The sequence below is a fragment of the Nymphaea colorata genome, chromosome 10, assembly GCF_008831285.2.
Source record: "Nymphaea colorata isolate Beijing-Zhang1983 chromosome 10, ASM883128v2, whole genome shotgun sequence".
Taxonomy (NCBI): Eukaryota; Viridiplantae; Streptophyta; class Magnoliopsida; order Nymphaeales; family Nymphaeaceae; genus Nymphaea; species Nymphaea colorata.
The window spans coordinates 15,720,865-15,733,682 of record NC_045147.1 but is presented as its reverse complement, the minus strand read 5'-3'; the positions used below and the strand labels follow the sequence as shown (position 1 = coordinate 15,733,682).

Genomic DNA, 12,818 nt, shown 5'->3' with positions numbered 1-12,818 from the left:
AACTTACTAAATTGGGGATGATAAGCACATGGATCTCTATAGTTTTAGAGAGAGAGAGAGAGAGAGAGATGTCACATAATGTCCAATTGACTATTGCTGCACATACAGCATCACAGGCCCAATTGCAGAAAGCAGGGACCAGTTGCAGTTGTCCCTGTTAGTGCATGATCCCCACTGGGGGGATGGCTCGGTCCATAAGATTCAACTTACATCTCAATAATTTGGAGGGATGAATTTGAGAACCGCCCATCGTCTTCATGCTTAGAATTTGTTGAAACCAGTTGGTCTGTGAATTGAATCCGCCATTGGTATCTCTGCATCAATCAACCCGTGAGCATGGTCCCTCTCTCGATTAAGCATCTCATTATTGCCTAACAGGTCGGTACATCTGCGTTATTTGAGATCTGTTGAAAGCTTTTAGCTAAAGGCGAAGACCCACGTGTGGCTCCTCCGGCGGAAGAATCAAAGGAAGTATTATTGCGGCAGGCGATAGGCCTCGACCGGGCATATGGAGCTCGTCTGTCGAAAACCAGGGGGAGCCCACCACTGTTGACTGGAGAGAACGCCGGCCCCGGCCCACCACCGGAAATCTTATCTCTCTTTCTCTCTCTTCTGTTCTGAGTTTTCTTTTCCGACTCACGAGTCAACCGAGATGAGATGGGCAGTCGCTTCCGTGCTGCAGTGCCGCCTGCTGCATCAAAATGCGGGTTTCAGAGGCGGGAGCAGGTGGCATTGAAAAACTTCATTTTGGACCGAACGACCGGTTCGTCTCCGATCAGAACATTTATTTCAGTTGAAATCTTCGTCTGCCATCATGTTCGGATGTTGAAAAATTATATTGAATTTGGTGGTGGTGGCGTTGCTCAAAGAATAGTAGTTAATCCTGTCTCATCCAATATGGATTTGTACGTCGTATTATGTTTAGCCGAGTCAGAAATGGCCGCATAAATTCCACTTTATCTCTCTTTCTCGCTCTAGAACCACTCGTTTCAAGAGATCTACTGTTGGAGCTGATCCTGGGAAAAGAATGATTGATTGTCTTATACTTTTTCTTTGCATGTAGTCGTCGTTTTAGATGTTTTGTTTAAGGCTTCGTTTTCTCTCTGTCTCTGTAAATAAGATTCTGTAATAGAAAACCTAATTTTTTAATGCACCAACAAAAATATGTTCAAATCTCAACGCCTTTCTGTTAATCGCGAAGATTGCTGCCCTTAATTAGAGCTACCGAAATGTAAAAATACCTGCAATAATCAGTTTTTGGTGTTCAGAAGTTGACCATACTTTTGGGAGAAGTTCCTACAAAAAGTAAGCATTTCAATTCTTTTTATCATCCTGTATAGTCATTTACCGACATATATAAGATGAAAAGAGAGAAAATGTGAGAGAGAGAGAAGGGTAGAGAGAGAAAGTGGGCGGTGACATTACTTGGGTTCGAAGATCAGACACCCAGCCATCCATAGGTCGAAGTTTCCAAACCCGAAACAGAATATATATATATATATATATATAGTATATTTATAATTAGAGTTGTATATAGTCTCTCTCTCTCCTCTCTCTCACTCTCTCTCTCTCCTCTCTCTCACTCTCTCTCTCTCTACCCCTCTCTCTCACAGAGACGTCTCCCGCATTTTGCACCCTTTTAATATTGTATTTTTAAAGGTTTTGTGGGAGCAGCGAACGAAGATGATGCCCCAGTACAAAGGCCACCACCCCAGCGCAGGCCAGACCTCCGAGGAAGACGACAGTCGCAGCAGTGGCGCCACCGCTACCACCAACGCTAAGCGGCGGAAGCCTACCGCTGCCGCCGTTCCTACGGCGGCGACGATGGCCAGCACCACCAACACTACCAACGATGGAGCATCCATCGAAGTGGCTAGGAAGCCGAGGGGTCGGCCGCCGGGGTCAAAGAACAAGCCGAAACCGCCCATCATCATCACGCGTGACAGCGACAACGCCATGAGGCCACACATCATCGAGGTCCCGTCTGGCTGCGACATCGTTGAGGCGGTGGCGCAGTTCGTCCGGCGCCGACAGTTCGGTCTCTGCGTCATGAGCGGCTCCGGCACCGTCGCCAACGTCACCCTCCGGCAGCCCGCCAGCCCCGGCGCCACGGTCACGTTCCACGGCCGCTTCGATATCCTGTCCCTCTCGGCCACCTACCTCCCGTCTTCCTCCCCGGCCTCTCCAACCTCTTCCTCGATCGTCGCCAACTCAGGAGGCTTCACCATATCACTCGCCGGAGCTCAGGGGCAGGTCATCGGGGGACCCGTTGTTGGCTCGTTGCTCGCCGCCGGGACCGTCATCGTCGTCGCTGCGTCGTTCGCCACAACTTCTTATCACCGGCTTCCGGCGGAGGACGAGGTCTTGGAGAAACGGATCCAGACGACGCCGCCGCCTGGCAGCGGTGGTGGTGGCGGCGGCGCCGCCGTCTCCGAGTCATCCGCTATTTCTGCGTACACGGTGTCCCCGACGCCCATGAGCTGCCATCTGACGCCGGACGTCTTCTGGGCACCTTCCGCCAGGCCACCACCACCATACTAACCATGAAAGCAACCAACCAAGAGAAAAATGACTGTTTTTTTTTCCTTTTTTAGGTATTAGTAGTATTTTCTTTGTTTTATTGGAGGGGTTTCTCTCTGGTTCCCTTTTTGGATTTCTTTGTAACTTGTTCAAAATGCACAGAAACTATGGATGACGTTGATGATGGTGATGATGATGAATCTGCCTTTAGTTGGCCTGTCAGATTTTTAGAGCTCACGAGTTTATTGTCGTTTCTTCCTCTGAAATGATTCTGAGCAGATGAGCATGAGCATGAGAATAGTGGGGCATGTCAGGTTTCCGGTCGACGGAGACGTCACCGTCGGCGTCCCCCCTCTCTCTTTCCTTCACCATCTCTGTCTCTGTCTCTTTCTTTTTGCTTCTTTTCTTTCTCAGTCTCTCTCCCATGAATTCTGAAGATCTGGTTTGATGGCTTTTGTGGACTCCTTTTTGGCTTAGAACGTACGGGTTCCACTGCCGTGCCTTGGACGTCTATGGTTTTTGCAGAGATGCGCACGCGAGCACTACCCTCTTTTCCTTTGGAGAGACGCTAGATGGTCACAGCCAACCGTTCGGATTCTATCGGAAGGGAACGTCTCTGTCCTTCTGCGTTCATCGGAACGCCTGTGACTTGCTTTTCTTTTTCCTCACCTCCCTTGCTTTTTATACGTTTGTGGCGTACTGCAGAATCGGCCTGCAGTACAGCTTCCTCCTGATCTGCTGTTTGGGAATGGAGAATTGGTTCTCCGTGACTCTTCTGCCATGGGCGTGGATGCTGCCGCTGCCGCGACTGCTGCTACTGCTCTTCTGCAGTAGAGAGAGAAAGAAAGGATAAGTTGGTTCTTGTGCCTCGTTGGCTTGGTCTCTGCGCTTTCATCTACGTCTTTTTCTTCTCTTTCCCTTTTCATTTATGAAGGCATTAAGGACAGAACGACCGGTGACTGCTAATAGCTCTGATCATGGTCATGGTCCATTGCTACTTCTTTTAATACACTGACATATGTTCTCTCTTTGTTGTTCATAACTCTCATACTTCCTAGATGTTCTAGGGATTAATCGCAGCTGATGCTTTTGCTAAAGATTGCATTGTATGCTTAGTTACAGTGACGATGGTGTATTAAACTTTTAATGAGAAGATGACCGCTTTTTGGAAGATCTTGGTGGCTTTTGCTAAGTTCTATGCGTACGATTGTTGGTGGTGTACAGATCAGAAGATGGGCAGTCTTTGAAATCTTTGAATTGTACTTGTGTCTTGGTTTCTGATCGCCGGAGCTGGCTCGCCCACTTGAATGTGCTCAGGGATTTACGTCGAGACTTGTTATGCTCAGGTTAGCCACGGCTTCATAAATGGAAACACTGTTCTCGACCACCTCATTTATAAATACATGCTGGACTGGACTGAAAATCTCTTGATGCTTCTGCTAATAGTTGTCCAAAGCCAATGGGGCATGTTTGATTGGTTGCCATTGCCAGGATAAGAGACGTGTGCACGCAAGAAAGGTTCAGATGGTTGAACATGAACTGTTTGCATTGGTTTTATGTGTTTTCAATCGGCCTTGGAATGGCCCAGTAGAAAACCCGGCATCTTTTGCACCTGAATCTGTTGTTCGAGGAATCAAACACGGGCTTAGAGTCTCTGGGACTAGATTTATGTCTGACTTGTTAATATTTTTCCTGCTTAGAAATATGGGCGAGTTTAATTGGACCTGATTTTGCCACTGCTATACGTCTCGGGGTTGGTTCAGAATAAGATCTGCTGCTACCAACAGAAAGTGACAGTCCTGATACTATATCCAACCCCACTTCATAGATCAAAGTTCCAGTATTCTATCTTGTTCGTGTTATACATCTCAGATCTGAATCTTGAGATGATCTCAATCATGGATGGTTCATGAGAATTGCAAACTAAGCCGTGTAAAAGAAAGGAAACCAACACCTTTTCTCTGGCTTCCTTCAACTTGGCTCCTGCCAAGAAGCAGGAATCTAATGCTTTTCACTGAGGGCCATACTGCTTAAGTTATGCTGGTTTCTGCCTTTTTGAAAAAACCTTTCCGGGCAGCACTGACATTTTTCAAGAACAAACATGTAATGAGAGGACCCGACTCGGTGAAGCTCAGGTGCTCCGATTACCTCGATGGCAGGGTGGCTAGATTTTTTTTTTTTTTTTTTTTTTTCTGTTAGGAAAGCTGAACTATATTTCTCAAAATTTTATGAGGGCTGAAATATAGTTTCAAAATTTTACGGGGTAAAATGAAGATTTTTTTTTAAAAAAATTATATATAGAGGAACGGAAATCAGCTGGCTACTTTATGGTCTTGTGCCGATAAATATTGTTACAAAAGATGCATTTGCAATAGCCAGTTGTTTGGCGATGGTTTTAAATAATGAAATGCACTTTTTTCTATCGTTTTAATAGTATAAAATAAAGAGTAACAATTCGGTATATATATTATTGACTTATTTATTTACTTATAGCTTTTCGTCTATCCAGCCTCTCATGTACGCAGCCCCATGCATCGCATATGGGTGCATGTACGGGAGGCGGAAGGCATGCAAAATTATCAACTGCTCATCCACTTTGTAATTATCTCATTATGGTCATAAGAATTTCAGAAGCTTGGTTATGATTTGCGTTTTTTCAACCTCTTAGATAGATGGGGTCCCCATGGGGGAATACCCCCATGAATCTCATTCTCTAAAAAAATAACTTAATCGTTGGACTTGAGTGAACGTAGGTCTAGTTATTTCATGAGATCCAAGGTCACTACTATGCAGCCAGGGGCAAAACCATAAATTTTTCAGTAAGGAGACTAAGCTTGGACACGGGCCAGGCCGTTGCCTTTGCCGGGTACCTGGTACTCTGCCCGACCCGGGCCCAGGCCCGGGTGCCGTTATGAATTAAATGGGTTTCAACCCATCGAGCCCGGCCCGGCCTGACATTTTGTCGGGTCGGGCCCCGGTAACAGAATTGACTATCCGGGGGCCCGGTTGATCCGTTGGGTACTGAACCTGTTCTTGCCGTTTCATAGAGTAGGTTTCCCCTGCTGCCACCCGGTAAGTGCTCCTGTCGAAATCGGGCAGCCGGGCTGCCCTGCCCGATGCTCAGGCCTAAAGGAGACCAAATCATAGCTTTAAATTTTTAACGTGAACTGAAATATAATTTCTCAAAATTTTTATATACGAAGGTTTTTAAAGACATACGCATCTGACCGTGTGAGTGCTGTATGTTGCACATTTATGTGCGGATCCAAGTTTAAAGATGCACTAAGAATAAGACCAAAGACATACGCATGCATTAATGATTAAAAACTTATAAAAGAAAATTAATTAAATTGGGATTTCCGAAGGAATTGTGGAAATAGTTCTTCATTCTGCATCGATCCAAAATAAAAAAAATTATGACAAAAAAATGAAAAGATAATTGAACAAGGTTTGTTATGTAGACTTAAATTATTTTTTTGAGCAGTTTTTATACGTTCATATGGCCTACGGAAAAAACAAAAAATATCCTCTAAGAAATATTTTAGAAATTTATGACCTTATTCTTTTGAAAAATAATTTCGATAACGTTTTAGCAAATATTACATATTAAAGTGAAAAAGACACTGCCATATTATCTGTATACATAAAATCATACATAATCGATCATATATTCTTAATTCCATCAAACTATATATGAGCTAAAACATACGTATCTCCATGGTCATAATACTTTCAAGAAGCATATAATCAAATGGAATCAAATGGTCTTCCTAAATGTTTATGATTTGATGTTCGGGGAACATGTAAATGGGGGAGGGCGGCATAAGAATTAAGCTTCACACACGAGCTCAGTCGAGCTCGAGCTAGGCCAACTCGAGGTCAAACTCGTGTCCAAATTGACAGAACAAGCTCGAGCTCGGCTTGTCAATGCAATGTCGAGCTCAAACTCGACTCGTTTAACTCTTTTATGTTAAGCTTATCTCGCTTCTTGTAGCTATATTAACTCAATTAAACTCGTTTAGTTGCTACTCCTTTAATTATTTTCTTGCATCATAATCTAATATTCATTGTATAGTCGAACTCAGTCGAGCTTTTACAACTCGAACTCGACTCGTTTAACATTTCATGAATACATGTGAACTCGAGCTCAACTCGTTTATAAATGAATCAAGTTCCAGTCGAGCTCGAGAGGGCCCGACTGGTTGTGCTGCCCTACATAAAACGCATTCCATTCTTATGCCCATAACACACAAATCACCCTCCATTTCTCCTACCAATGTTAGCTAAGTCATCCATAACAAAAGCATTAACCTGCCAATCATATAATTATATTTCGTTCACAAAGGCGTAATAGATTCAAATCTAGTATGGATGTAACGCCCCAAAATTAGCCCTACTTTTTGTTTTTGTGCATCATAATTCAAATCTACAAGGCTTAAGTAACTAACATATAGCACGATCTATCCTAAACACTAAACAGATATAAACTCTATAATACAATGAGTAGTGGGTTCACCAATCAAATTAGCCCATGACTCGACCTGTCTTAAATAGACAACGGCTCTAAGAGTCTTGTATGAGAGTTGTGGAGTACATAACAAGAAAATATCACATGCTTTTGAAAGTAAAATAAACTTTTAATCATTTACAATGGATCAACCCAACTAAAAGGATCCGATGTCATTGGTAGGAGGGGTGAAGCTAGAAATTTTTCATGAGGAGGGCTGCATTAAAGTTTTTAAATTTTGAATAGGGCCAAAATATCATTTTTTTTTAATTTTATATAGAACAAGTGAAATTTTCTAAAATTTACATGTATATTTAAAAAAAAAATTGTGGTGGGGTCGGAGCCCATGCAGGCCCTACCTTCAGGGGTAGAGGGAGGGGGGCCCGCCTGGGCCATGGCCCGGATGAGCGCAGAGAAAAAAAAAAAATTGAAAAAATCAATTTTTTTTAGTTTGGCTCGACCATCGCTCCTCTTGGCGCTACCCGTCGCTCCTCTTGGCCCAACCCGCAGATCATTTGGCCCGCTCCTGAAAAAAATTCTGGCTCCGCCCCTGCCTACCTTAGCCCGCCCCTAATTGGTAGAGCTATGAGTGGTCATGAGCAGCCAACTGGACACACCCACCCATTTTTTTCAATAGTGAGCCGGGTCTAGGGATGCCTTGGGACCAAGTTTAGGGCTCCCGTAATTGGCCTCCAACTAAAAATTTCTGTCTTCCCTACTGATGCTTAAGTTCTAAAAGACTTGCATATAGTAAATGTAATTATCTCATAACGCCATTGATATACTCAGCCTAAGTAGAGTTAAATTACGCTCCTTATTGAAGCAATTCTTTTTGTGATTCATACTCAAGTTAGTTAAAATTAATTCACCCATCTTGAGTTTTCTGGTCAAGAGGGACTCTCCGAATTCATCAAGTCCAACAATATTAATGGTCCTATACCCGGATCCCATATTCCCGAGTTAATCAAGACATTCTTCTTTCATCTGGTACTTTGGCATCACAATCTGTTCAACGATCCACAATTCTCAAATGCATGATTATCGAAACCCAGTTTCTCGATAACTTTTCGAATGAAGATGCAACCATGTAAAAGGAAGAAGATCGAATTGATGGAAAAAAAAAGATATGCCAACAAAAAGCTAAGGAACATCTAAAAAGCTATTGAGAAAAGAGATGAGGGTAACACCCATGCTGGCTTTTACCCTTTATTTTTATGGTAATATTAAGCTTTTTTTGGGTAACCATGAGTATTTCATCATACCGACTGACTAAGAGCTGAACCTCCTGCCCATTGTCCGATCCCTCAAGGTACCAGACCTGCTTTCAGTTCCTCCAGGTGACATATCTGATATGTTTAAACTTGTATATCAGTGTCCCACCTTTTGCAGTACATAAACTCTATGTCGTATGAGCTTAGATGAAGATTTGTTGCCTACCAAACCCTATCTTTATCTATTGTGCCAACCACCTCATAGATAATAATATCATATAAAATTAAAGTATTCTGTTCTTAATATCATAAATGCAAGTTTTTGTCTTCACTAATTGTATATTTGAAGTCTAATTAATTAGACCGTCCTTATCCTTATAAGCCATTAGAAGAGAGAAAGAGAGACAGAGAGAGAGAGAGAGGGAGCTAAAGATATAGATGATTCTAAAATTCTATAACAAATATAAAAATGGCAATGTATACTCTACATTATGGGCATGACATTTACAAAATTGCTTTTAGAAAAGTTGTTTCTCAAAGAGAATTCGATATTATTTTGATTGCCCTTGCTTGCTTTTGCCTTTGAAGTAAAAGCTTGCTTGGGGGTTAGGCCCCCTTCCTTTATTTCAACAAAATGAGTATGTATAAGGAAAGGCCAAGCGACCTTAATAGTAAAAAAACAAAGGATTGTCCCAACTCTTCACAAAAAAATTGAAAACAACCATATCCACCAAACTATGTCTATACATTGAAGTCAGCAAAATAGTCATTGGGCCCATGGGCATGTTCCATGATCAGACGGCCTAAATCAACTCCTGCTTCATTGAAATTCTCCCCTGAAGTTGGCTAAAACACCTAGTCCAGCCAGCATTCGTCCTTCTCCCTTCCAACAACTGTGTAATTTTTCTCACCCATTCTTTAGTTGGGAAGATGATAATATAGTCACCACCATATTCCTTATGGAATCTAAGAATGCGCTCCAATACTTCCATTTCGCCCTCATAGATTCTGCCCCGGTCTTTGATAATGACGGCACAACCCAATTGACCATTATCCTCATAGCTTAATCCAGCTATTCTCGGTCCATGCCTGGTGTGAGCTCTACCAATGTTAATAGTCATACTACTTGTATCGAAGCCAATAGTGTCAACACTGTAGAGCCCAGTTTCCAACCAAATTTTCAATTTCTGTATAACCTCAGGCGGCCAATTGACAGAGAAAAAACTATCTATGCAATTCCTCCAAACCTCTCTTTTGATCCTACCAATATGGGATTGAAGGCTGTCATGGAAGCATCTGTTTCTTAGTTGCCACAGGCTCCAGCAGGAAACTAAGAAGGACATTCTCCAGCACCGCCGTGTCCACTTCCCCGAAATCTTAGCTTGTAACCATTTTTGGAACTCAGTTACAATCTCACCTTGGGGCAACTTCACTCTACCAAACTTTGCAGCAACATACCGCCATACTTCCTTGGCAACTTTACACTTAATTAAGATATGACCATTAGTCTCCTCCGCACAAAGGCACAATGAACAACGATTGGCAAGATTGAATTCCAGCTTTCTGAAGTCTATCATGAGTGGGAAGTCTGCCTGCACAAGCAATGTAGGTGTGCTGGCAGCTCTTGGTTGGAGCGTAGGTAGCCCAAATCTTCTTCCACCACCACTCTTTAACACCCTGAGTACGACACTTCTTGATAATCTCACCAGCTTTGAAAGTCGCCTTACCATCTTCACTCCAGACTAGCTTGTCCTCAGTCTCCATAAGCCTAATGTTATCAATGGACACTCCAAGACTCCTAGCAATGGCAAAAGACTAGCTATCCTGCCTCCCACATGTAATCTCTCGAACACTGATCTTAAACTCCCTACACGGCAATGAATACCCATTCGCATCAACTCTATATAAGAGCACTTGCCCCAACCAACGATCCGTCCAAAACCTGGTCCATTCTCCATTACCAATTTTTCACTCAACTTTGTCCTGGATCAAACTCCAACCCCACCGCAATCCTTTCCAGCCCTAGCTTTGGTTAGGAGCTTTTTTAAAAGTCCAAGGACTATGGTGACTCAAATACTTATCCTTAAAAATGTTGGCCTAAGGTGTCCCGTAGGTCAAAAGCCGACAGCATCTGCTAGCAAGCAACACTCTATTCACTTCTTCTAATCTTCTAATACCAACTCCACCTTCCTCAACCGGCATGCAAAGTCGATCCCACTTAACAAGATGCATGTGTCGTGCACCATCTCCCTCATTCCACATGAATTTGATACAAGCTTGCTGCATTTTCTTTAACACAATAGTTGGTAATCCAAACGCCATCATCCAGTAGTAGGGTAATGTCATCAACACATAACGGATGAGACATAACCGTCCCGCGTAGGACAAAATCCGAGTCTTCCATCCAGCCAACCTCTTTTCCACCTTAGTGAGAAGTGGTAAGCATAGATCTTCAATAAGGTTTCCCAAAAACAAGGGGAGCCCAAGGGACTTGAAGGAAGATCCCCATTAGGCCATTGAAGAATTCTCTGAATTTCCAACATGTGGCAGTCCACAATGGTTCTAACAAAAATCTCAGACTTTTGCTTTTGCCTTTGTATTTTAAATAAACATTCAAGTTATTAATGACTGCCCGAAAAAAAAAAAGGTTCCTCATATTGCTTCAAGAAAACTTAATTTTATTGGAGTATAATGGTTCCAAAAAGATTCATGTTATTCATTTTATATACAATACAAGTGATATCATAATCAGATATAACCAGAAAAGGAAAGAAGATTAATGTTGGTATTGGAGGGGACAGAGGAAGACATAAACAGGGACTAAAGGACACAATAGGACAATGAATGTTTTGGCTTCTGTAGCTTAACGGACCTGCTTTACTTATTTAACTGAAAATATGCACAAGCATGCGGAAGATTCGCTCGAAATTAAGTTGTTCGCTCACTGGAAAAAGTTTCAAACTTCCGTAAATTGTAAGGGATTCCACATCTGGCTTCATGATCTATCCCCATCTTTCTTAATGATTTTTTAAAGGGAGGATCATTCCATTTATGAGATCACCACAAAAATCTAGATCTTGAATTTCAGGATCTGATATGGGCTGGTGCTGCAATACTTGAACATATCTTTGATCAGCTTCTGTTTCTCAGTGATTTTCTTGTCATTTCTGGTTGCTGTCGCCGATCTGTTCTTCAGATATCTTCCGAAGGGCTGCTTCCTTTATGGAAGCAGTAGAGGAAGCCATGAAATAGTTTCTTTTCTCTCTAGATGTGAAGGGAGATAAAACTCATAGCAACATGGCAAATCAGAATCTGATTGTAACTGTGGTCGAACGTACCTCTCATTCGGCGCCTCCTTCCTTTTGTCATGGCCATTTGAAGGCACGCAATTCTCCTCCATTCTGGAGGAACGACATGTACCCACATGATTATGTCTCTTCATAGGAGCTGCATTTAATTATTTGTGAGCAGACATTTCAACTACCACAGAGTTCCTCAAATATCTTGAGTTGAATGGACATGAAAGACCCATTTGGCAATAGCAATAAGTTGTAATTATTTCATGAATTTACCATAAAAATTAAGGCCAGTATATGCAACATTGTAATGCAGCATTTTATGAATCTGCGCCGAATTTTGGGACAAGTTGGTAAAACAATAACAACTTTGTTGCCAAATTCTCAAAGAGACTCATAAAAGTTTCCTGCTGTTTTAGATCTGTAAAGCTCAAAGGAAGTTGAAGTGGCGCAAGTCATGCAACAAAGTCTTTTTATATTATCATTTTGAAGGCAAGATGTGGATTTCATATAATGATTTCTTTGGGGGCATTTGATGGCCTCAGATTTGAGATCTTGAGATCATTGAGAAAAGCAAATCCAAAGATTTAAGGTTAGCCCTTCCATCAGTCCTCAAATTTGAGGTTCTGGCCATAAAATGTGCATCTCAAATCCTGTTTTTCATACAGTGGTAAAATTTGGCATTTGTTTACACTGTAGATTTCATATAAAAGCGACCTTCGATCAGCCTTGGGTCTGAGTAGGGGTGGAGCCAGGGGGGCAGCAAGGGCCCTGGCCCCCCTCATTTTAAAAAAAAAAAATTATATACAAATTTTAAGAAAGTTTATTTGTCTTATATAAAATTTTTGAAAAATTCATAACTCTGTCCTAGGTCTGAGATCCGAGACTATCAAACACACCCTTAGTTTTTATGCTTTGCCTTGACATATTACCTACAAGACATTTGATATGGATTTTCTGATCTCTTTTTCTTGAATGCTAAAAATAATTCTGGTTCCCGCACTTTTGGTACATTTTGGTATTTTTTGGTGGATGGTAGAATTGGATCTTTAGCATTTGCCTCATTTCTCCTGGGTTGCTTGGGACCCATAATCTCTTACTTATGAAGCAAATTGACAAATAATCATCCTGAAAGTATTGTGAATTTTTCTTCATGCATTTAGGGAACTTCTTATCATAGGTAAATCCAACAACTTTTTTTGTAGATCACGAGAGAGATTTGTCTTATCAGTTATTGGACAAAAAGGATTTCACTCCATAATTTCTTTAACAGATTTGCCTGTC

The 12,818-nt window shown here is 42.0% G+C and overlaps 1 protein-coding gene across 1 annotated transcript; it reads left to right on the top strand.

Annotated features, from left to right (window-relative positions):
- Positions 1-1,538: 1,538 nt before the first annotated feature.
- Positions 1,539-2,888, top strand: LOC116263389 (AT-hook motif nuclear-localized protein 17-like). Its single transcript, XM_031643121.2, has one exon. It carries the CDS (start codon positions 1,684-1,686, stop codon positions 2,539-2,541), a length of 858 nt encoding a protein of 285 aa, XP_031498981.1. The 5' UTR covers positions 1,539-1,683; the 3' UTR covers positions 2,542-2,888.
- Positions 2,889-12,818: the final 9,930 nt, after the last annotated feature.

Excerpts from the sequence above, each read along its gene's own strand:
- LOC116263389 (XM_031643121.2), top strand. The coding sequence starts at position 1,684 with ATGATGCCCCAGTACAAAGGCCACCACCCCAGCGCAGGCCAGACCTCC.